This window comes from Anser brachyrhynchus (assembly GCF_964034855.1).
Source record: "Anser brachyrhynchus genome assembly, chromosome: 25".
NCBI classification, from domain to species: Eukaryota; Metazoa; Chordata; class Aves; order Anseriformes; family Anatidae; genus Anser; species Anser brachyrhynchus.
Window position 1 is genome coordinate 1894230 of NC_137718.1, and position 25542 is coordinate 1919771.

A 25542-nucleotide genomic window follows, 5' to 3' on the forward strand; every position below is an offset into this window, starting at 1 on the left:
TTCCCCCCAGCATTTAGCTCTAGGATTTCCCTCCTGCCCTGAGCTGACACACGAGCAGGATCTGGTCTTAGGCTGCAGCAGAAGCACGAGGCGTGCTGCGGTGTGAAATGCCACGGGAACGAACAGGAAACCTCACACAATCGCACAAGAACTGGATTTTTACCATCACGAATTACGTCACCCAAACGTCCTGTCGGAACAGACTGCCCCTCTAGCAGCAAATCTCTTTTTCTACAGGAGCTCGTTCTCGGAATTTCACAGTACGCAGAAGGAAACGCAACAAGGGGATTCTGTCAGATGCCTTTTCGCAAGCATGCGGAAGGCCAACAGCTTCCCAGGCTACAGCTCAGATTCATCAGCCTGCCTTTGGCACTTCACTGAAGAACGAGAGACGCCTGCCTGTCCGACACTCTCTTCGTAGTCAGAAGCGCCACGTCTCTGTAGCACCCAGCAGCACAGGGCGGTAGCTTTTACCCGCAGGGAACTGAAGCGGACGGGGGTTTCTCTGCGCCCATCAAGCTGCCTGGCTCCCTGCAGCCCCAGGGCACCTGGGGAGCCACCAGACATCCCAGGGAGGATCCGGAGCTGGGGGGGGCACAAGGCAGTGCTGTGGAACCATCACGTGGCAGCACGTCCCCTGATTTAGGAGAGGACAGGAGCACAGCAAGGGAGATAGGGAGACCAGGGCCTTAGGATGAATAACAGAGTAAAACAGCATGGGTTTTCACTCCGCTGTGGGAAAAAGCCTAACTCTCGGCTCTGCGATGTCTGCCTGACTTCCCTTCTGAAGTGTGAGCACCACGGGAACCACAGTGTCAAAGCAAGACAACCCAGGCCCGTGCTTTATTTTGGATGAAATGCAAAGCTTCCAGAATGAGGCGATCTTCCTGGAGAAATGAGGGTGGAAGAAGTTCTAACCAAACCTGTCGCTTAGGATATGCGTTCACTGTGGTAGCTGCAGCATAGCTTAGAGGTATCAGCGTGAGCTGCAAACCTGGCTCACGAGCAGCTACTTAGGGCCTGGCAGCAATCTAGCTGAGGCAGTGTAGGGCCCCGTGTCACCAACACGCCTTCCTTTGCCAAAGCCCAAGATGCGGTGTGGACTCAGCCTTCCGGGAGCTTCTCCCAGACCAGATCTGAGCTGCCTGTTCAGGAGTCTTTCTAGTTACAAAGCACAGCCCCTGCTCAGGCAGGAAAGAGGAGGTGTTCCTTCTATTTGATTCTCTGCCTTTGTCAACATGTGGAGAACACACAGGAAGCCCGAAGGAACGGGGAACTTCAGTGCTTGTGTCCTAAAGAGAGGCTCATTCAGCCAGCATTTTCCAAGCTTCTGCTCTAACGCCTCTGTCACCACCACTGCCCAAACTGCCACACCAAGAGCGCTCTTGTCCGCCATCTGCCTAACAGCTGAGGACCCTGCCCCCAGTTAGCAGGTGGGGACTTCAGGCTTTCACTCTCCAGTTACGGCATCTCCTGCCAAACAGCAGGTGCAGACTCATCTCAGCTGAGAAAAGTGCGTCCTGGCCAGAGGGAGTAAGGCTCCAAAGGACTTGTATGGCTGTCCCGCCTCGGGGCGTGCCGGTGCTCTCTGAATGAACCAGCTGGGTATAAAGGTGACCAAGAATGGTGGATGGAGACTTGTCTCTGATGAACCAGGACAACAAAGACACCACCCAGTTCTCCTGACCCAACTGTGAGTGCTCTCCCTCTCCCAGACAGGATCGCATTGCATCCCCTTACCCCTCTGCCTTATCCTGTCCCTTCAAGCACAAACGCAGAGGTACCACAATTTAGTTTCACATGGCACTACCTTCTGCCCTGCCTTACACTGACGTCAGTTCTGACTGGCTCCGCTGATCTGTTAGGAAATGGAATCTGGGTGGCTGCAGGAACTCAGAGCCTCTGAGGACAGCGCTTCCTTTGCACCAAACCAAACTGTTTCCAATCTCTTTCACAAAAGAATAATCTATGATAGATAAAACTGCAGAAAAATATAAAGAATCACACGTTCATGATAAATTCCTGGGTTTGTCTTTTCTCTGCTGCCCTGGCACAGCCTAGTCCTGCTTTCCTCCTGGACCTTTAAAGCCAAGCCCTGCTTAGTTGGTTCACTGGTGAGTTAGTTTGCTATGGAAACAACGAGATTAGTTCAGAGAACACCCAACAAGAACACAGCACAAGCACCAGTGCACAAGAGAGACAGCACACAACCAACAGAAGATTAAAGGCAGCCATACTCGGTCTTTGCAGGTGCAGCAGGTACAGAGCTGTCTGCAGTGGAAGAAGCAAGCTCACGAGCTTGCCCGCTAGTCACACTGGCAGGAGTAGTAGTGCCAAGAGCTGCAAAAACATCCTTTGCAAGATCAATGTCTGGTGTCTTGAAGGTCCCTTCGTCCATTTTAAAGTCCTCATTCTGGGAAGGGTTTGTGGTGCTGCCTGAAGCAGCCTCGCTCTTCACATTGCTTGGGTTCTTGGTTGTCTCTGTTGGGCTCTTCACTGTGCTGGGCTGCACAGTTTCCTTCTCGGGGCTCTTGGTGCTCGAGACCTCCTGCTTGGGCTCTGATGGAGCTGAAGGGCTAGTGAGGTTTGCAGGGGTCGGGGCAGCCGACTTGTTACCAGCTGCCGCTTTGGAGGTCTCGGCCACATTAGCAACAGTGCTGGGGCTGAGCACTGCGCCTTGGTTGGACAGGACACTTGAAGACAAATTATTAGCAGCTGGAGTAGAGCTCGGGGTGTCGCTGAGATCGACAAGGGGAGCCACTTTGGGGGTAGAGGAGGGCGGTGGTGAAGAGACTGAGGCGGCTCCCCCTTTGGCTGGAGTAGCCTGGCCAGGCGACATGGAGTTGGAGTCGGGAATGGCCGCGGCTGGCATGGCAATACTGGAGGTCAGTGTGGTGGTCTCGCTGGTGGGGCTGTTCTGAGCAGTGGCAAAAGTTTCAGTGATAGTGTCAGAGTTAGTGGTGCCCGTAGTTACAGAAGGCAGCATGTCCTCAACGGTAGCTGCGGTATCGGCGGTGTGCCTGTGAAGAGGACAGGAGTAGAAGAGAAATAGAGACAATGAAGCCCATAAACGACAGCAAGGGAAAGGGAAGCAGAGCGTAAGCATGAGAAGGCAGGTGGGTGGCACGGCAGCAGCAGCAGCAGCAGCAGCATGGCATGTGGTTACGACACAAACACAACATGGAGGCAGAGAACGAGAAACTTTTCAGAGATCGTATGTGCAAAGGGTAGCAAGGGCTGGCAGGGACGACTGAAGGACAACTAGGAAGAGAAGGAAGAGCAGAGAGGACACAACCTTCAGGAATGGCTTGTTCGCGCAGATTTTGCTTCAAGTCTTAGTCAACGTAACCCCATCGACTTGCAGAGAATCTTCTCTTTTAGCCTAACTTCCCTGTCATCCTCTTACAGCTAACCTTACAAGGAAGCTTTCTACAAATTCCCTAAGCTTGCAGCCTGGTGCCATCTGTAACCATGCAACAATGTCCCGGTGTAGGACCCCTGAATTCTCTCCCTTGTCTTGGCCATATCTTTTTGCCAAGAAGTCTCAGATCTTCACCACACAGCACAGAATATTTTCTCATACACACACTTAATATATATACATACACACGTAGCTTTGGGATGATGTTTTCCACCCTTCTGAGCAGATTCATGTCTGCCTATTGTTCTAGACGGAATAAAGCTTGCTTCAGGACAACGTCTGACTCTAACTACGCTTTAGTAGCCGTGCTATAGCACTGATCAGTGTAAGAAGTACACAGATGAGGCTGGAAAAAACAAACAAGAACTCTTACTGCATGAGAAACCAGCGTGCCTCAGAACACCACCACAGGCTTATTAACTAAGAGAAAACCTTTGTAGAGGAAGGTAACTGAGCTAAAACCCTGGTAAGACAAGGCAAGAAAATCATGACAAGATAAATCCCAGCTATTCTACAGTGCGTCACTTCTGCATTTCCGTACCGCTTGTGGACACGGCCTCCTTTCTCCTCTCGCCTCACACAGACTTCCAGCAGAGCCGTAGGACCAGTGGGCGCCACTGCTAACCTAATCAAAGTTGGTGAGACAACGAAGGTGGAAGAACCTGACCACATCACCACTGTGGTGACTCTGCTGAAGGAACCCAACTTGTTCCATCAATCCCAAACCTGACCCAAACATTACCAAGCATTTCAGCAGCTTCATGCAGTGAGCTGCTGCTTTTATTACTCCAGAAGTTCTGGAAACGTACTTGGAAGGCTCTAGAACCTCACCAATTTAGGAAACAGTTTAATGTAGGCAGTGGGCAACACTTAAACCTTATCGAAACTCTGTTAGCAGGGATTCACAGATTCAGGTCCTGAACAAATTCTGATATGAACAAAACTTGTAGGTAGTTTTCAGCCCTCCCAAGGAATAATCAGACTTACCACGCCTCCCCCAACATGCAGAGCACAGCTACTCTGCTGCTGTCAGTATAGAGAGCTACTTTCACCACAGGGTGTTCACACGCTCATTAGACATCGGTAGGGCTGAGCTCAGACAGGATTCAGTGCCATCTCAGGTCTAACTTTTGCTCTGGATCCCTTGCAACAAACCACAACGGGTGCTGGATCTACACACTGGACTGGACCAGCAGAGACAAGCCTTTCAAGCAATACTGCTTCATTCACCCTCCAGTGCTGGAACTAGGAGTCAGTCAGGAAAAAGAGGAAGCGTTTTCTCACCAGTATGTTGGGAATCAAATACGGAGATTTTACCTGTCTTCCTCTCTTCCTGCCCTAAGTCACGTGCATTAGAGATCAGGGATTAAGGCAACTAAGGGCACTGGACTGACACTGCGCTAAGATCAATGGTTATCAACATACTCTGGCTCTGTCAGTGGGGTGGTCTCGTTGGGCTCTGTGTGTTTTCCCCCGTCATGGTTGGGGGTCCGCTCCTCTTCAGTCCGCACTTCCACGATAGGCTCCTTGGACTCATCTTTCCTGTAACGAGGGAATTACATAGAAAATGTTTCCCATTCATGTTAGGAATCCTCCTGCAAAGACATACTTGAAATACCAATGGTGACTGACAGAAACAGGTTGGCTTGGTCAGCAGATCACTTTTTTTTGTCACCCCTCCTTCCAATTATTAGCTACGGTACAGAAGACCACTATGATGTCCAGCATATGGGTCAGCCATTTGATAGCTACTCAAAGGAACGGGACAAAACCTGAGAAATGTCTGAAGGAATCCCTTCCCGGAAATAAAAAGCAGAAACAGCATGGCCCCGATTATTTTCAGTACCCTCCCAGCAGAGATGGGAAAGCCAGAACTCCCTGAAACACAGTTTCTTTTCTGGAGTTGCTGCTGGGACACATTGCTCAACAGAAGGAGTGAGAGAAGTGATAACAGTACTCACGAAAAGGCGGCTTTGCCCTCCTCCATGTCTTTGCCCTTGGCTCCTGGTCCAGACTTGCCACATAAGTTGACAGCAATGCACATCAGCAGGCCACATTTGTTCAGGAAGTAGCAGGTGACATCCACAGCCACCAGGAGCAGCACAAAGATAACAATGAGAATGCCTACAATGGCAGCAGTCCCAAGGCCTGATGTAGGGCTAGTGCTGGCTTTAGAGACCAAAAGAGAAAAAAGAAGGCGTCGTAGTTAGAAAAAGGCGACTTGGGGCTAGCTATGGCTCAGATTTGGCAATACTTAGGTTGCAAGCATGGGAAACTTAGAAGGCATGCACTCTTTCCCTAGCAGCCACGTGTTATAATTAGTACTTTATCCTTTAGACATGCAGGACAACCTACCTGAAAAGACAGATTCACTGGGACCTGACGGGGCTTATCTAATCTCTGCTGGACTAAAGCCAGGAAAGCAGACTACAGAGAACTCTCCTGCTGCAACGTACACCCAGCTGGAGCTCTGAACTGCTCCTGCTCTCCTTCACCACCTTCCCCAGGTGAAGGCTGCGCCTGGGGTACACAGCGACTGCCACTGTCAGCCAGAACAGGACTAGTGTCACAGCTGGAAGCGAAGCCTAGGCTCTGGAGCGTGATGTACGCTGGTGGGACACAGAAAGCTGATAAACACCAGCGAGGCCTGAAGGTCGACTAGCCCCTTACGTGGCAAAAATGAATGCGGTGCAACCAGCTATGCAGCACACAAGCTTCGTTTTCACAGGGGTCGTGCAAAGGTGCTGCCTGTCTCCCCACATGTTCTTGTTTCCAAGCAAGCACTTGTGTGACCAGGGACTCATGAGCTCTGCCACCTGAGACCAACTTTCATCAGCATGAAGGAGGCAAAGAGCGGCCCCTGGCAGGGACAGATCAGCGTCTCTCAGGGTTCAGGGATGTGAGCAAGGCAGGCAGCAAAGCCGGGACTCACTCCAGGAAGTAAATGACATTGCTGGAGGAACCAGACTCGCCAAGGTTCTCCCTTCTGCTCGCCTTGCTCTAACAACTGCAGGCTGGGGAGGTCTGCTAGCTTATCCAGTGGGGTGCTTGAAACAACCTGGTGGTGGCAGATCACCCTGAAGAGGAGAACTAGTGGCTCCCTAAGGAAAGCTCCAGGTTAAACCCCAGATCCATCCTCCACTTCCCCTGCCCCCGTGAGAGGCACATGCTTGCCTCAGAGCACAGAGGGACCGGTGCCAGCAGGCTCCTCAGCAGGTCAGTCGCGAGAGTACGTACAATTTGTACCAATGAAGTCTGAAGCGATTCTTTAAGGCAGCAGCCAGGCAATAAGCAGCAAAACCCACAGGCAAGATATGCATGTTCACATGCGCTGCAGTAGAGAACTAGGCCCAAACTCATGCTGCTATCCGAAACTTACAATCTTCGATGATTTCAGTATTTGAATACAAAGGCGAGACATTTGTACAAGGCAAACCTCCAAATTTACAACAGCCAAGGCAATTCTGCAAGGCTGCAGGAGCGAGCCCTCTAGAACCAGGTCAGGAAACACCTTCTGGGCACGGTGCTGTGCAGGTCAAGCACCGATAACGCTGCCTGTGGTGCTGCCTGGTTGCACCTTCCCCTGCCAGCTTCCCCGACCAGCATTAAAGAAAGGACACTTAAATAACTGTTTGGTTATTCATTTCTCTCTTACCAGCTAAAACATTACCTGCAGAAGGTTAACACAGTCCGGAGCATACCTGGCCCACAGAACTGTGCTATCCTAGCAAGAATTGACCCCTTCCTGAAGGAAACTCTCCAAACTCTATGAATCGGTTGTGGTTTGCAATATAACAATACCCTCCTTTGCTGAGTGATATCCCAATATGTACCTAAAGGAGGAGCTGCTCCTGAGACAAAAATCTAAAACCCCACATCAAATCTGCCCCCCCGACAAGCCTCAGAACTTACAGACACTGTTATCTGCAGTATCACAGGCAGCTTCAAACAGCTGGGCGGTGTTACTTGGGGCCTTGGGCTCTGCGAGAGGCATGGCCTCAGGTTCTGTTGGTCTCTTCAGGAGGGGGAGATGACTTTTACTGTGCATTTGACTTCTCTTTTGTGTATTCCTACTTTCTTATTACCTCCTCTTCCGATAGGAGGTGACAGCAGAAATGACTGAATATGGATCAGGGTACAGGGAACAGGCCAAAGGAGGAGGCTCACCCCTTCCTCCGGTAAGACCCAGCTATCCAGAAGTGAACCAGAAATGAGAGAGAAGTCACAAGCTGTTCACGTCTAGTCCACAGACTGCTGAGCCGACCAGCGAATGCTCTACGAATATTTTGGCTTAGGTATAGCCAACGGCCCAAGCAACCTTCTAAGGAAGCAAATGGCAAAGGCAGGCAAGTTGTCACTCTGTTGACGCCGACCTGGTCACAGCAGCTGCCTGTGCCAAAACCCAACCTCCACCATGTTTCCTCAGCTGTGAGACAGAAAAAACTCCTTTGCCTTTTCTGGTAGACAAAATGTCAGCAGCTGAGAGGTGCTGAAGGAAGCCTGGATAACACACGGGGTTGCCCATACACTACTAACCTTCAGACAAGTGGTTTTGACTTCCTACCTGCTTATCAAATGCCAAATACTTCCTTAGAAACAGGAGCAGATAAACATGAGTTAATCCTGGCAAAGCATTGGATTGTCACAGAACCAGTAAGAATGGCCTTGAATGCTGTCAGCTGGGGCTTCCCAGCCTCTTGCTAGCACGCCCTAAGCACAAACTACTTTTTGTTCCACTTGTTTTATTCAGTGATTCTTCCCAAGCTGACCTGCAGGCAGAGATTTGGCTGTTGGCTCTCAGGCAGTTCAGCACCGAGCAGATGTACCGAGCCACCCCAAAGAGCCTGCTGGTTTCAACCATCACGTACCCTGCGCCTCGCTACGGGACCGTGCAGTGAGCAAAGGCCTGTGCATGTCACAGAGCTTATCGCTGATGTTTGCAGAGACAGCTGAACAGGACCAGCACGCTCATCGTTGTCCTTGGAACCTGTTATTTTTCGTTCAATTAAGATGCGATTCTCTTTATTTCTCATACATTTTCACCACTGGATGTCACAACCCCCAACCACTTGGAATCTCTTTGCTGAAGAGCCCTGCAAAGCACCCCTTGACCTGTGAGGCTAAGTGATGTTGACTTTGGCACGTGGAGAGATTACTTCCAGGGCTCTCACAAAGAGGGTCAACTCCTGTTGCTGTTCTTTTATTACTTAAAACCAGGAGGTGGGACGTCCTTAGCACGAGGTAGGTAGGTGTTGTTTCATTTTGTAACACCAACGTGTACTGAGAAAACCAGACTCCAATAGGAAAGGTTTTTTTGCTTATTTTATTGTATCTAGAAGTCTCTCTTAGGCACCCAACGCTGACACTTCCATCACAAGTCCTTTAAATGCTTGGCAGAATGTCTGTGCCACAGACCAGCCCCAGCCAGCACCTTGCAGGGAGCTGCATAATTAAACAAATGAATGAACCTGTGGTACATGCAGGAAGCGAGGGGGACATACATTTGGTCTTCTAATGTATTCAGTATTCTTTCATGGATTATTCAATAGGTAACACGATCCCGTTCCCAGCAGCTCCTGGAGGAAAAACTAAGGATGTGTCAAACTTCTCATCTGCAACATCTTTCCAGGAACGAGCTCCTTGTCATGCTACTAAAGATGCATAAGGGAACGCATCACCCGTGAGCTACGCAGTCATACTTTCTCACTGCACCTCCCAACTGTACCTCATCCCAGGCCACCACTGCTGGAGTGACACAGAGGCAATCTTCTCACGTGACAGAAACCGTCTTCTGGAGAATTTCATTCAAACACGATTCCTACTCTTGGCTTCCATTCTGCACCAGCTTTTTAAGGCCTGTCAGTATCAACTACAAGTCTCAGGTCAGGAATTTTCTGTGGCATAGATCACACGGATAGCCTTATCGCTACGCTGCCCACACGCTGCAGCCCACCACACATGACCCACTGGATCGGTGAGGACTGCAAACCCAAGCCATGGCAACCAGCCTAGGTCTCTGGAGCACAGCCACCACCTCTGGTTCCTCAGCAGGCAGTGCAGTAATGTTTTTTTCAAGTGATTTAGTGTTTGCACATCGTATGGGACTTGGGCAAGCTGCTTTACATTAAAGGGATGGAACCGACTTCTTCCCCAGGCAGGAGGCACAGTTTGCTGTACCACAGGAGATCAAAAGGTTGAGGCATTCCCAAGGGAAGGCGGGCTGGCCTCTTACCACTTCACTTCTGGCAATACCCAGCACGTACATAAGCAGGGACACAAGGAGCTAGAGATGAAAGTACAGTTCTCTGGGGCACGGGTATGACTAATGGGGAAAAATTCAGGAGTATCAATAGTTGCTGTTCCCTACCAATGCTGAGGAATAAGGCTAGTCAGGGAAATTAAAAAATAAAATAAAACAGGACTGACTTAGGAAACTCAGCCAATATAACTTAACAAAAGAAATGTGCAGGAATGAACTAGGTCAGCGTAACCCTAAAAATACCTAAATGCAGCAGAACGGCACATACAATAAGGCACTTTATTCGAGAAAAGATACAACAAATTTCAAAAGCTGGAAACAGAAGGTGGATGAGCTCAGGCTAGAAATAATGTATGAAATTTTTACAGAAATTCCCGCAAGAGCAGAATGCCATGTCTTCCTCTACCAACACGGTTGCACATATCTGCTTTACTTACTAACCAGAGGTGTTATGGAGATTACTAAGCACTACTGCAGAACAGGCTGTCTGAATACTCACCTTGCTATTTAGGATTAGTAAGAGAAAGCAAAAACAGATGAAAAATGGTTCCTGTTCCAAGTAACACTTGCCGCTCCACACAAAATGACAATAGCAGGTTCTCCTGTTTGCATCTGCGTGTTTGTGCACAGAAATGTTTGTGCATTTCTGTGATTCATGTTTGGGAAGCAGAGTATCGGGTCTCTGATAGCCCTTGGCAAGCATGAAGATCCATAAGGGCAGCAGACTCTCTACTTTGCAAAAAAAGCAAGCAAAAAAAAACCCACAACAAAACCAAAGCCAAACCACCAGTGAGTATCAGGCCCCACGAAATGACTGATCTTGCTAATTGCAACGTGTGCAATGGAGAAATTGCCAGACTTGTACTCCAAGGCCCAGTGATGGCTCCATGATTTGATCTGCAGCCTCAATTTTGCTTTTCCCTAGCTTCCGTTAGCTTTCTTGAGAGGCACTGAAAACACTTGCAAATGGAACGTGAACAAAACCCTACAGGTTTACAAACAGAAAGCCTGGAAACTGTTGCAGGTATCGGAGGTTTGATGGATCTTGTCCAAACCATAGGCACATGCTACCAGATAACCTGCAAGGCTTTTCCCACAGCAAAGGTTAGATATAATTGAGAAAACATGCTTCTGTGAGTAACAACAGATACAGATGTTCAAGCCTAGCATCAGTTCTGTGTTATGCCACTGATTTTCTTTGCGACTCTAAGCATCCATGAAAAAGCAAAGCTTCAGACACTGAATACTATATATAACTGCCAGAGATCTGCTGAAAACAATATAACCAACAGTTTGTGTCGAAGATGAGCCCTGCTGTCTTTCCTTCTGCCTTGCAGAGGAATCCAGATCGACTGGAGCACCGGGCAATCATCAGCGGGATGAAATTCAACAAGGGTAAATGCCGGGTGCTGCGCCTAGCTCGGAGCAATGCGGGACACAGGCACAGCCTGGGAGCTGAGCGGCTGGAGAGCAGCCCTGCAGAAAGGATCTGGGGGTGCTGGCTGACAGCAGGCTTAACGTGAGCCAGCAGGGTGTCCTGGCAGCCAAGAGGACAAACTGCATTTTGGGGTGCAAACGCAGCATAGCCAGCTGGCCCAAAGAGGTGATTTTCCAGCTGTATTTAGTGCTGGTGCAGCCTCACCTTGAATATTGCATGCAGGCCTGAGCGCCACAATCCGAAAAGGCTGTTACGGTCCTTGAAAGCGACCAGAGGAGGGCAACAAAGCTGGTAAAAGGGCTGGAAGTCACGTCCTGTGAGGAAGGCCGAGAACTCTTGGGTTAGCAGGTCTGCAGAAAATAAGGCCAAGAGGTGACCGCATTGCTCTGCAGCTTCCTGAGGAGGGGAAGTGGAGACAGAGGCACTGATACCTCCTCTTTTGGAATGGGTTACAGGACACATGGGAACAGCACAAAGCTGCACCAGGGGAGCTTCAGACCAGATATGAAGAATTTATTTACTGTGACGGTGGTCAAACACTGCAATGGGCTTCCTTGCGAGGAAGGCGATGCCCAACGCCTGTCAGTGTTCCAGAAGCATTTAAATAACGCCCTTAGCAAAATCCTTGAATTTTTGAGTAGCCCTGAAGTAGTCAGGCAGTTGGACTCAATGATCTTCGTAGGTCCCATTCAAGTGATCTAATTCCAATCTCTCTTAGGGCCCTTTTGTATTTAGGAAGCAGGAGCATAAACCTTCTCTACTGCTACGCTAGGAGGGCTCCCATATAACTACAAAATAATTCCAAGTCTCCTCAGGGGTCCTTTTGGTTTCGTTAGCACGCGGATACACTTCTAACAGAGACTGCTGCTGTCTTGCAACCACAGGAAATGATCTGCGGCCAACCCACAAACTCATCACGAAGAACACCCAAGTTATACTGAACGTGCTGTCAGTGAAGCTCTTCAGCATGAGGTGCTGCAGGACAGCAGTCCTGAAGAACTGCTGAAACCTCGTGGGGCACTGACTAGCTCTACACGTTTGGAACCCACTGCATAAGGCCATAAAAACCACCGAGCACTTCTGTTTACAAAGATTCGGTTTCTTCTGTGATAGCTACAAATAACTCCTTTGTCTCTAAACACCCAGAGGACAGCTCCGAATGGGAGATCTCCCTCCTTTCTTCTCCAAATCCTATCTTTCCTGCTCCGACCCTCTGGCCCAAGGGATCCCAAGTAGCTGCAAGAGGAAAGGCAGCCAGGCAGAAGAGTACAGGGAGAGTAAGGGCAGATCTGCAGAGGAATGGCCTTGTTTTTGCACTATTCTCAGGTTTTGTATTTCAGACAATGAAACTGGGCCAAGTTAATTTCCTGCAATTGACTTGGGCCCAGAATTGTTTCTTTTCTAGGTTGGGAAGAAAACCCTGCGATTTTCATTAACTTTCAAATCTCCTCCGCTAGTTCTGGTCTCATAAATTCTAATTCACAACACAAATTGACATTTCAAGCCTTTCACAGACTAGCATTAAAAGTAATATAAGAATCCTTATAGACCTCATGTTGTTGATGCTAACCTACTTTGTCTGTGTGCATTTCGTAAAGGAATTTTGCTGTTGCTATAAAATGCAGGAAGCATGGAGTATATTACTCGGCTTCAGGGACCGGTGCATTTGATTAAATTCCACTGATCTACAAATATTTTAAGAACCACTCATTCCACCCTACAGCTAAAATGATTTAGTATTTAATCAAATTAACATTTAGAGTCTTAATATCTCTAACTAGTTTGCTGGAGCCCCAAACAATTAAGTATACAAAAAAAGCGTCTCTGTACATAAAATGCATCTCTGTAAAAATGTAGAAACTTAACAACAAACTGGGAATACAGGTGCTGGAATCCCATGGGCCAAGTAAGATCCCGCAAAGCTCTGCAGTTCATCACACACACATGGAAGCACCTCTTCTAAAGCCCTCCTGTAAGTATGAGTTATTCCCCCAGAACATTTACTTGCAAAATTGTACGTGTGCTGAAAATCTGAGTGCTTAAACCTCTTCTGGGTCCAGATCTGAATCTCTGTCTCATCTCCGAGTCCACAAAAATAGCACTGGCTTTTCTGCAGGCTTTTAAAAACTTTGTTCACATCAAGAACAAGACTTGGAATCTTGTCCAGTTTTGACTGTCAGACCTCAAGGATCTAACATGTTACAACCTACATAAACAAGAGGTGAAAACACCACTTATGCTCCTTATTTTTGCAAGCACAGGGATAGGAGCTCTTTTTGCTTATTTTCTATATCAATTGCATTTTCAGCTCAATAGGGGATTCATTTCAAATAACTTGAGCCATGTAAATGATCTGGGCTTTGCTTAGTCACTAAAGGGAGCAGCCCATGGGAGGGTAATGCACCTCCAAAGTCTTCAGTGGGAAGAATGGCTTCTGGAGGCGGTGCTCTCTCTTCACCCAACAGTTATGAACTCTAATAGTTTAGGCAAGATCATTTTAATACTCTGAGTTGGATGCTTACTCTCACCTAGTAACCTCTGTCTGTGGATAAAAAAGAAAGCCACAGGACGAGCTGGCGTCAGATCTACAGATGAGCTTAAACTCAGCTAGGTGGAAGTTCACACGACTTAGAATTACTTAGAATTACATTTACTTGAGCTGTACTTCAGTAACGCTAAGGTGTAAACTCAAGAGATCAAACAAGTCTGCTACACTCTAGAATACCAGAAGCAAGAATGTGTTGCGTTTTCCTGTTTTTTTTTTTTAAATAAGAAATCCACATGCTTTTGTGTGCGATGCCTGCAAAAAGTTTTCATTTATAATTTCGACAGACAAGAAGTTCACAAATTATCATGAACAAGGTCTGAATAAACACAGCAGAGTCTTATGTGCAGAGCATAAAATGCATAGTTAGACAAGACTGATGGCAGAGTTTGTTCTTTGTCCCTCTTAGCACTTTGTTAGGAAGATTAATCCCATCCTGGACAACTGACAGAATTTGAGATGTTCGATACAGACAGCTCAATAACTACATCAACAATTCATTCTTTTCAACCCCAGGCCCACTTTCAGAGAAAGAGACCTAGATGGAGAGAGCGCCCTTTTTAGAAGAGCAACACATCCGAATGGATTTCCCATCACAAAAGACAATTCATGAGGGGCACAGGGTTTTGTTGTTTTGTTGTTCTTTTTGAATAAAAACAGCAAAGAAGAAAGTCACCTGAAACTTGTTCATCAAAATGCAATACACAGAACTCGGTAACAAAGCTGCATATTTACACCATGGATTAATCCTGTCTGACAGCGTCACATGCACAGTTAACCGTGAATATGATTAAGGATCAGTAATAATAAGCATTTAGATCATCAGGTCACTTGATCCAAGCTAATCCTTCCTGTTAAAATGGCAAAGAAAAAAAAGGATCTCTCTAGGAAGTTGGTAATACAGTAAGTGGAGGAGCAGAAGACGTTAGACAAGCATCCATTGCAAACTTCAATGTTCTTGGGCTGCATTACGCCCCAGAGATCCGCTATGGGTCAGGAGATATTTGACTGCTCACAAGGGGCCAGTGAAGTCCCAAGGACTGAACCACATAGAAGGGGAAAGAAAGAAATGTCTTCAGTGCAATTCCCACGAGATGTTTATATTCAGGCCACCACGTCAGGAAAACTTTCTGACGGCCATCAATTCGAACCCACATGCAGAAGCCCACAGAGAAATATGGGCCACCAATAGGTTTCTTTCCTTTTTCAGTCTGCCAGGTTACATTTGTGGGTGAGGCTTTAGAGAAGTTTTGCACAACACAGTGGTGATCAGCACCAGGTGTGTGGACAAATCAGTAAAGATCAGTTTGCATGGGGTTTTTTCGTTTGTTTTTAAAAGACTTTCAATATTGTACCTTCTTATGACAAAAAAAAGCAAGCAAACAAAAATATCTTCCTTTACATCCATTAAAAAGGACAAATTCATTACAAGTAACAAAAAATTGTTAAAACACTTGGCTTAGACCATTTTTCCTCATTACAAAATATTAACTCTTTCAAATCAAAGATTTTTGTTTCCTCCTGAACTGACAGGATCCTCTGAAACAAAGTTATCTGCTTTCACACCTTGGCAGGACCCAGGCCTTTTCAAGCAAATATTGCTTTATTTTAAGTTTCTAACAGAGCAAAAGCAGAGTCACTGCAGAAAGAAGCAATGAAACAAAGGAGGACGACGTTGATGGACTTCCCAAGGTCGCTGCAGGTGCCAGACAATGGTTCCCAGGAGGGGAAAATATGGTTGTTTAAAAAGCAAATTTGGTGCATGTGGCAAGCGTGGATGTGTCCCGTGAGATCCAAGGTGACATGTATGACGACAGACATAGAAAAGGAATAAGGGGGAGAGGGGAGGGAAGAAAGGACGAGGAAGAAAGAAAGAAAGAGAGAAAGAGAAAAATAGATAAAAAAAATTAGGTCATAAATATAGAAAACATAAGAATCAAAGGTTTCTTTAATTTAGTAAATTAAAATGGCTAAAGGTTAGAGGATAGCATTAGCACATTCACACCGACAAAAGGGTCAGGTTCAGAAGCTCAGCAATGTCCAAAGCCGCAGAGCAGCGTCCGGGTCAGGGCTTACGGGGTTAGCAAGCAAATGAGATTAAAAATGATGGAACAGAAGGCTCAGTGATCAACACGAGAAAATGGCTGGCTGGTATTTGAAAGGACAACACTGCCTTTTACAAATAAAGAAAACAAAAGCTTTTGTGGAGCAGACCATCCACCTGCCTGTCCAAGTTCTTCCCCCAAAGCCTGCTGTACCAAGGATTTGGATAACAGATCCAGGTGAGCAAAACCTCAGAGGCAAGATGGACTCAAGAATACGGGGCTGACTTCCATTCGGCCTTCTAGTTGCGTGTGAACTACTGTAATGCAATTATTATTCTTTTCAGCAATACTCTTATCCTTCCATCCACTTTAGGAACACTGTGAAAATTCTACAGATGATGGTCCTACAAAGGACTCTACTCAATAAACATACATTTAGTTTGCATAAAATATCTAGCTATTACTGTCAAGCACAGCAATGCTATTTTGAAGGTCTTGGCTCTGGCTTTGCTTATCCAGCTCATTTCGAAATCAAAACACAAGCTAAACTCTATGAAAACAAGAGATGCTAAAGCAAAGTAGCAGACAGAGCCTCTTCCCTACTGCAATTGGGCATAGCTGCCTTCATCTCCAGAGAGGCCGTGTCAGAAAAAACTACCCTGGCCTCCTGAAGTATTGTGCCAAACATGATCAGTTTGGAGTACAGCTCGGGGAACCAAAGGATCTGGAAATACCTTGAAAGGCCTAATGTAAGCCGAAGTTCTGTACAGAATGAAGACAAAAAAGCTAGAGAAACTGAGTCACCCATCCAGCATCGGCAGCAGTAACCATGTCACTGCACAGTGCTCTACTTGCTCCTTAACCGAGGCACGTTCTTCCCGAGGATCAGCTGCATCCATCTGCTGGGTCAGCCCTGCAGCAAGATGCAGTTTGAGAACAACTGCTTTCCTACGTGCTTCCAACATTTCCAAGCGCAACACTGGAAGCTGCAAACTCAAATACTGATTGCTCCTGTGCTTCACATAGTAATTCCAGAGAAGCCAAAGAAATTACACCCATGAAAACAAAATGGATATTTCAAAAATTCCCATCCTTTTAAGGAGTCCTTGCCCATGTTTCTGCTGCATTTAAAGGGCTCGGTGACAGCTGTGCTCATCGCTCCTCACATGCGATAGACTACAGCACAAACTGTATATCGCAAAGGAAACAGAGTTCTCCAAGATTGCTCTTAGACCTGTGTAAATCATCCCAGCTGTCCCAGGTACCTCTTGGCATCCCACTGGAGCATGTAACAAAGTCTAAGAGAAAATACCAGCACCAGAAAGCATCACTGGCTGCAACCAAGGAGCGTGGAAGAACAAAAATGTTTATCAGTGCTTGTAACTTTTCCCTGAGGAGATATACAAGAGTGTAAAGGAACCATCTATTTGCTGTTCCAGCCTACTGCATTTGACTGTTCTGGTCTGAAATACCATTAAGGCACGCTTTGCCAAATACTCCCCACCTTCCCCTGCCACATTAGTCACAGTTGTCCTTCAAATATGTGAGGGTAGTAAGTAGTAGTGCTGCTGAAAATGAGAATCAGAGGGTAAGTTGCTTAATGAGTTACTGAGTATTCTTCCAACCAAAACTGCAGCCCTGTTCAAACACACGTCCCGGTCCCTTTTGCCCCATTTCCCCTCACTCTCCCTACCCTCATCTTCCCTGCCACAAACATTTTCGAGCCCCAACCACCCAGGTCACTCCTTTGTATGTCCAACAACGCTATCTGACTTAATCCAGTGGAGTTTCGGCATGCAACTGCACGAGCTCTCAGCTGTTTACTTCAGACAGGACAGGAATAGGGGCAGGTTAAGGACTGAAGTCTCAGTGCAAGGCGAACACTGATGAAAACTTTCTGATTGTTCTAAGGAAAACATGAGACTGAGTTAGAATCTAGAGGACAGAATGAAATCAAATCACTCCCTTCAGCACAGACTGTCAGCACCAGTCTCGGCACGAATATGCTTAAATGGGGCTGCGCAGTCAGGAGGTGGCTGACACATCAGCTTCAGGCCAGCTGAAGTTCGTCCATCTGCCTTAAAGCAATCAGAACTTCAATTCACAGGTGGTCCAGCAATTTCATCCCTGAAGTTTTTGTTTTGTTTTGTTTTGTATTTTTAAATTGTGCATTACTATACCTGCGCAGAAATAAATAAAAGAAGGATGAACTGGATGGACAAACGGGCAGTAAGCAAGCACCAAGCAGGTTTGGAAGGGAAATCTGTATCGTGAAAAGCATTGCGCCAGAGAGCTCTTCTGTGTCAGTTTAAGCTGGGGATCCTGTTTTCAGAAAGCATTTTTCTGTCCACTGCTTTTCTCATCTGGTAATCCCGTTACCCTGATACAAAAAGCCAAGGTTCCCTGTGAACAGTCAGACAGGGTGGTTGTGCAGCATTCCTGCCCGTGTACTGCTAATGCTGTACATACTGTAACAGGGACTGCAGTACACGTATGTACGTGGCAAAAACTAAGCTTTAGATGGGTAACCAATTATGATAATGGCTTTAAGCAAGCAAGTTGTCAGGGTTACTCAGGCACATTAAAAGATGCAGCACTGTTGCATTAATTGGAAGCAGAAAACAATGGTAAAGCTTATGACTGCTGTACCTGGGATGACAGTGGGCTGAGCAGACGTTCGGAAAGCGTAGTGAGCTGGTTTGGACTTCCCTTGCTGGTTTTCAGCTATCACATAAACCTCGTACTCTGCATTCCAGTCCAGAGACTTGAGCATGACGTGGTCGCTGCCAGAAGGAAGTCTGATCTCTGGTTTCCATTCTGAGGAGTGCTTCTGCAGAACAGCAACAAGGCAGGCAGAGATACAAAACATACAGCACAATGTTAGCAGCCAGCTTTGTGAACAAGGTAATACCTAACTAACAAATGGAAAAGTGGGGAGGCTTCTACAGAAGGCACATGCTTCTCAGGTAATTCAGAGGTGCAAAACAACATTTGCTGATGGCTCTAAGTGGACAGGATAAGAGATGCTGAAGCAGTCTCTTTCCTGCTCGGAAATCTGTTTTCTGCAGTATTACCATGGCTGAATCTGTCAATTCTCCCTCTCGTCTTTGTCACATCATGAGACTACTTCAATTTTAGAGGAGAAAAGCTGCAACTTCTGTACGTCTCTGCTCCACAAAGCACTTTAAGCGTGTTCTTACATGTCTTTAAGTATCAGATTTTTATCATCTGCAGGACACACTGACCTCTTACCAGGGGGCTGGCACAGCTTATCATGACCGTTCTACTCTGCACTGTTTAAGAAAGATTTTAAAAGGGGCATAGAACTATCAACTTTGATAATTCCTACTCCAATTTTTCAGGGAATCCAGATGTCCACTTTGCTTGCACTTATTTGAAAAAAGCTATTTCCAAGGTAGTCATAGGTAGTTATGGGGCAAGCGGAGTGGACTAACAAGCTGCTTCATCTCTGCTGGAATTTATGGTTCTGTGACACTAAATAATCCTTTTGATACTCCAAAGACGCTCTCCATTCTAAGAAGCTCTTGGTAACCCAAAAAGCACAAAATGACGGTTGTAAAGAACCACACTGCAGGTCAATTACAAATGAGATCTGATTTAGTTAGCCCTAAAAGGGAGTTGCTTCCAATAGCATCTCTTACCTTATTATTTGGGTCTAAACTGTTGACGCTGAATGTTTTATTCCATAATCTGGAGAAAAATTTGGTACTGAAGCACCTGTTACTCAATAATACGTGACAGTTTTAATGACCAATTGAAAGCTGTGGTTAGACACACCTCTGAATATGGGCAATGCTCTACTATGAGCCTCTGGTCTCGTTCCAGTTGCTGCTGGCAATCCTGTCTCAGAAGCATATGTAATGAAAAAAACCCCTAAGTGTATGTAATTATCATATGCTGACAGCTCCACAGAAGATAGAATGGAGAAATAATCTTTTATAATCAAAGTGAAAGGAAAGAAAATGAGACAAAATATTTTCAGTTGCTCCTGCGCATATCATGTCTCGTATCCTGTCCGCTTCCACTACGCCTGCTCAGCACGTACTTCTCTACTGGCCTACCTGCAAGATCTAGCTTCAGGGTTGTCTGCCAAGGTATCTGCTTGCATCATAAAGCCTGAGCACTGAACAGGCTACATACAAATCAGGCTTGAGTGTCAGTCATACTTACGGCTTTGTATTTGATCAGGTAATGTCTAATTGGAGAGCCACCATCATCCTGCTTGATAACATTCACTTTAATGGAGTTTCCGTCTTCTCCCATCTGACCTTCCAGTTTGGGTGCACTGGGTTCCCCTGAAACAATGGTGGATTTACATTTGTGAAAAACTCATTAGGAAAAGAGCACTCAAAAATCAGAAAAATACTTCACTACGCTAAGCTGCCAGGGTGTTGGCCTTACCCTGGCTCAGACACATAGGATGCTGCATGTCTAGAGACACAAGTATTTGCAAGACTCAAGTACTTCTTGAATTTGGTAGTTTGTTTCCACTGATGTACTTTACCACTTCTGTATGTGCCTAAATTGAGTCAGAGGCTAAGTGAAAAAGACACAATCATTCTGCAAGGATACCCTGGAGCAAACCCCAATTCTTCCCTTTTTCTGTTCAAAAATGCTTGTGTGAAACAACCTGGAAAATTCAAGTTACAGAACGTCGCGAACAGGCAGGATTCTCCTGTGCAACATGGAAAAAGGGAGCATCACTGATAAGGGACATCACAGCTGTCATACAGACCTGTGTTTGCACTTTGAATGCTGTTTAGGTTTTATAGTCCCTGGACCAGAGACTCACTGTTTGTGGCCGCTTAAGCGGGTGTGAAAAAGTGGTACTGCATTGCAACAGTTTCTGTTTTCAGTCTGTTTGCACTGGTGCATCTAATTGCAATAATGAACACAGGCTGGAGAGAACTAGAACCCTTTCGCTCTTCTGTACATTTTTGAAAAGAAAAAAGCCATCGTTTCCCAATTTGCATCCCTGACATCAGCAGAAAAAAAATGAAATTTCATTCTCCTCTTCCGGGCACGGTGATTTAAAACAACATCCTTTCACACCTGTGTCTCTAACAAGTGCCCTTTCCTAGCCAGTTTCTCCCTAACTTTCACAAGCAACCTGCAGAGGATGCTTTCTCTCTCCCACATGCAATCATCCTGTACCACTTCTAACAAAAGTAAAATCCACAGGTTGATTGTATATTCACAACATCCCACTTCAGAAATACTGCAGCAGACTGATAAAGAGACATTCTTCCTCCTTCCACTTTCGTACTACCCCAGGGATCAATTGTTTCTCAAGTGCTCTGATAGCCTGTGAATGCACTGTGCAAGAGACGTTACTACGTGCTTATTTGCTTTTATGGAATAAGAAACCAAGCAACCAAACAACCCCAATGACATAAGCATCAAATTAGCAAAAGTACTTAAATGATAAAAGAGCATTGGTCTTTTTTTAAAAATGACACGGACCACAGGAGAGCTCAGATCCTGCTAACTTTGTCATTGCCTGGATGCTCGCTTTGCTCCATTTTATGCAAGATAGAGGCACAGGTTCCTCTATGCCAGTGCTCATCTGAGAGTGCACCTGGAGCTATTATTTCTACAGCTCCGAAATGTCCCAGGAGCTTAAATGCTAATAAAAGGCTGTAAGATTTGAGAAAAATTATCATAAATCTTGCTGAAGCTTGCCAGGCTGTTTTATAGTACTTACTGACTTCTTTACTATCGGCTGCAGTCTCAGTGTTTCACTCATGAATTCTGGGCTTAAAAGCTGTTTAGGAACTTCTGACCATTTCAGCTGTTATTCTCTAAAGGCTAATCTACCCAATTTCTTTATGGGTAATTTGAGCAAAAGCAACACTGCAATTATTTGCAAATTAAAGCTTACAAATCAGCTGCAGTTGGCAGTTCCAACAAACTCCTGAAATTAATTGCGCTACGTTGACTGGTCTCATTACAGGCTCCTAATTCTTACCAGTATTTTATACATCTATTAAAGTGGCTGGGCGTTAAAAAGCAGAAAAACACCTCCTACACCTCCATTTAGCCACAGTCTGTACAGGTCTGCTAATGCTGAGCACGCACCTTACCATTCTAGCTTCAAGTGGCTATGGTTCTGCTAAAGCACTTTTGTCTTTACTGGTAGTGCTGCCTGGGATTTGGACAACAGGCTTTCTTAAAGACATGCCGACATGTGCCCCAAAGTGTGGTGAAATGTACAATTACAACACGTCCAATTCTGAATGTATCCCCCAAGGAGAACAAGACCAAAACTCAGTGACGTTTGTGACTTAAGAGCCTGAACGACTGAGAACAAAGCCAGGACTCTGAAATAACATTTGTGACCTTCAAGTTCAGCCCACTGCCTAAAACAAAACTTTTAAAATTTAGTTCTGCTATATTACACTAAAAGTGGAAATAAATAGTAAGTCAGCAGTTGTATTAACTTTGGCAGGCAACACCAGCTACGCAAACTTACAGGAGCTTCTGTATTTCAGCCCAAAAACCATTCTCAATTCTAAATCTCTTCTGTCTGGATTTGTATTCAGCTGTTAATGGAAAGCACATGCAGTTTTGACTGGCAAGAGCAAGGCTAATGTTCCAATAACTTTCAGAGTTCATCTTCAGAAGTAATTTGAAGCCCTTCCCCTTCCACCTCCAAAGCAAGAAATCATGGGGATTTATTTTTTTTTTGGTGAAACATCAATGAAAAAACCCCAAGACCTAGACTGAAACAGTAATTTTAGATTAATTCCATTTCCTTGCAGGATAACACACCAACTGTTCCAAAAAGGTAATTACAATCCACGGATACACAGTTCTTTAATGTAAAATGCATTTGTGTCTCACAAAGTCCTAACTTTTCTTAAAGATGTGAAGATGGAACGCTCCTGTTTGCCATGCTTTTCCATGTTTTTCTGTATTTCTCTTTTCCAAATCCTCGCTTCTGCCTACATCCCCACGACAAGGCTTCCACGGCAGGAGGAGCAGACACAAAAGCTCTGCATCCCGACATGTAGCAAGTTTCTCCGTGGCTGTACGTTGAAAGCACAAACGCAGGGCTCTCAAGGTAAGTGTGGAGCTGCCCTTGCACGGACCTCTAGTGCAGTTTGAAGCAGCCCGAGTTCTATTGCCATGTGCCATATTTATCTTACGGGAGGTGCTATGTGCTCCTCTGGAGCTGTCCGGGTTCACGCAGTACAGGGCCAACTGCATCATGTCCTCAGTAAGGACAAGAGAATTTCGTGATTAACTGCTGACCGCATTTGCCATCTACCGTACAGACAAAGGGGTGGATTTTTGTCTCTGCTGCCAGCTGAGGCTGTATATTTGAGAATCTCTTCCCAGCCCATGTTTTTCCTGGAATTATGAATGCTGAAATCAGGGAATGCATTACAGTGAAAGAAGTGTGAACAGGTGAGTTCTTGATGAGCAGAGGTACCTCACCCAGGCATACTGAAAACACCAGGTTAACCAAACTATTATCTGTCTTTCCTCAATCCTGAAAGAAAATATCACTGAAAAGGCTTTGATTTCGAATACTGAGATGAAGAAGCTATTACTGGAATAACTGTCCAGACTACTAGCCAACAGTGAAATGAAAGCAGGAGCAAATGTCGTGCTCTATGTTTATTTTCCCCATGCAAGCAAACTAACTCCCAGTAACAACTGGGCTGTTCAAGGCCTCTTACTTTGCTAGATGCTGAGACACCTGACGCTGCCAAAACTTTCATGAGCAGCAATGCTCGACTTCTGCCTTATTTGTAACAGATTTGATGAATGGCTTCACTGATAACTAGACAGTACAAGATCAACATCTCCTTGGTACTCTTTCCCATCCTCATCTCAGATAGAGAATTATTACTAGGCAAACAGATGCTGAAGTCATAAGGGAATACTGTAAATAAAGAATCAGACCTCTTATCTGATATAGCCTAGATTTTTTTTTCCAGTGATTGAGTACCAAGACTAAAACGTGAATTACCATCCCTTGTAAAGATGCTCATTTCTGATACAATGCTTTTATAAGCTAGATTTGCCGCTGTACTTTATACGCAGCCATTCCAATGACTAATTACCCTCCCTGCTGAAACCTTTCTTCATTTTGAATCGCCTAGTTTCCACATTCCGGTTCTTTCTTTTCCCAGTTGTTTAAATACGCTCCTGCTCCAAGAAACATTCCCTTCAGATAAGAGAACACGGACCAGTCCTAGGGCTAAAGCCCAACAGTTCTAGAGGTGCAATACCTAGTGAAGAATATTTGACATTTCTTTCTCCATGAATAGATAGAATTTAATTGATCTTAATCATGCAGATACAATCCAGATAGAGAGCTGAAAAATTAAACATGGGTTAGTGTGTAGTTCCAAACAAAGGAGGAAGAGGTTTAGTGGGAGAGGTTTAGTCCAGCAGAATCAGCATCTCTATAATAAGTCAGTGTCAGTAGCTGAAGAGAAAAGGTTGTCGTAAGAAGGTTAGAGAAAAACTCATGCTCTTGGAACATGCATCCTCCCTACAGGAAGAGGGGCTGAAAAACAAAAGTGCATTATGAAGGTGTGCTACATGCCTGGGGTCTCCCATTTACACTGGGCCCACTGGACGCATTGCAGAAAACAGCCTGTTCCAGCCACACTTTGTGGTTCTTTTTAAAGAATCCTCCTTGTGACGACACTGCTTAGCTTACTGAGAGCACGGCTCCAAACGTGCCAGACTTGCTCCACTTTGAATTCGCTCTGCTGCAGAGCAAGGGATGCAGGATCTTATGCTTTCACTATGTGGGGTGCTGATGCTGAGCAGTTACGCCTGAGCCATAGGGCGCCCTGCACGCTCCTGTGACTGCACTGCCCCACGCTTAGCCCAGCAGTCAGAGCACCAAATCGTACAAGCGGAGCCCACTGGAGGGCAGGATAAGGCAAGTAACTAAAATCTTCCCACACTTCACTTGGGAAATGGTGCATTTTTGTTCAGAGATGTAAAGTTTACAGGTTTCAGCAACCCTGTAGAGTTTGCTAGAGCTTGACAACTTCCACTGACTTCAACTTCACCCACAGAACACTTTTCCGAAAAGGAAGAGAATAAACCAAATAGTGTTTTACACAGTCTGCTTCTCCCAGTTGAAACTATATTTGAGCAAACCCTCTGTGAAGCTGAATTCAAGGCAGCTCAGCTTTTGACACGGGGAGAGAAGAGCCATGGAAGTGCAGTACAAACTTTTCCCTGGTCAGAGGGCACTAAATTTGTGCTGTACGCCAGAAGTAGCAGTGGTGCAACGACAGACTGTCACCTCTCTTCTGTTGTCCTACCACGTTTTCCTTTTGCCCATTCATTGAAAAGTGGGTCAAATGTGGCACTAGACAACTGCACCGCTTGAGTCTATGAGCCTAAATCCTTGTCCAGCTGGCACCCGAGAACAATCCTGCATCCTTGCCTTGCGTAGAGAATACAACTGCAATCTGTCTATGGTAATTTCTGCAATGCATGAATGAGGAAGCAGCTGATTTCTGCATTTTTTGACCGCCATGTAAATGGGATTAGACTGTGATCTACAGTGTCACCATTTGAAACTAACATCAGCCACAGTTATGCAAAGTCTCCACGAGTGGTAAATACACAAGGGTGAAAAAGAGTAGGACGGGAGTCTTCACAGTGTACACAAGAGAAACGAACACTGACAGTAAGAAATAAGGAACAAAAACAGAACATGCGAAAACGAGACAACCAAGCCTTCAACCCTCCTGGATTTCACCCAGAGATGGAACAGACCAGGGAAAGAGGGGCTGCCTCCACTCATGCAGTCATGTGGGAAGGTTACTGGTGTTA

The 25542-nt window shown here is 45.8% G+C and overlaps 1 protein-coding gene across 4 annotated transcripts in view; it reads right to left on the reverse strand.

The window, feature by feature from the left end:
* The window catches only part of NCAM1 (neural cell adhesion molecule 1), a 116527-nt gene that overhangs the window by 3953 nt on the left and 87032 nt on the right, over positions 1 to 25542 (reverse strand). For 2 of the 4 annotated variants that reach the window (XM_080567592.1, XM_080567594.1), the window contains 5 exons: positions 19900 to 20024; positions 18358 to 18538; positions 5383 to 5590; positions 4847 to 4963; positions 2238 to 3020 (listed from right to left, as the gene is read on the reverse strand). In XM_080567592.1, coding sequence (XP_080423718.1) covers positions 2238 to 3020; positions 4847 to 4963; positions 5383 to 5590; positions 18358 to 18538; positions 19900 to 20024 — 1414 coding nt within the window. Of the gene's footprint in view, positions 1 to 2237; positions 3021 to 4846; positions 4964 to 5382; positions 5591 to 9945; positions 15360 to 18357; positions 18539 to 19899; positions 20025 to 25542 lie in introns of those variants that run through there. The other 2 variants (XM_080567593.1, XM_080567595.1) reach the window with 2 other exon arrangements.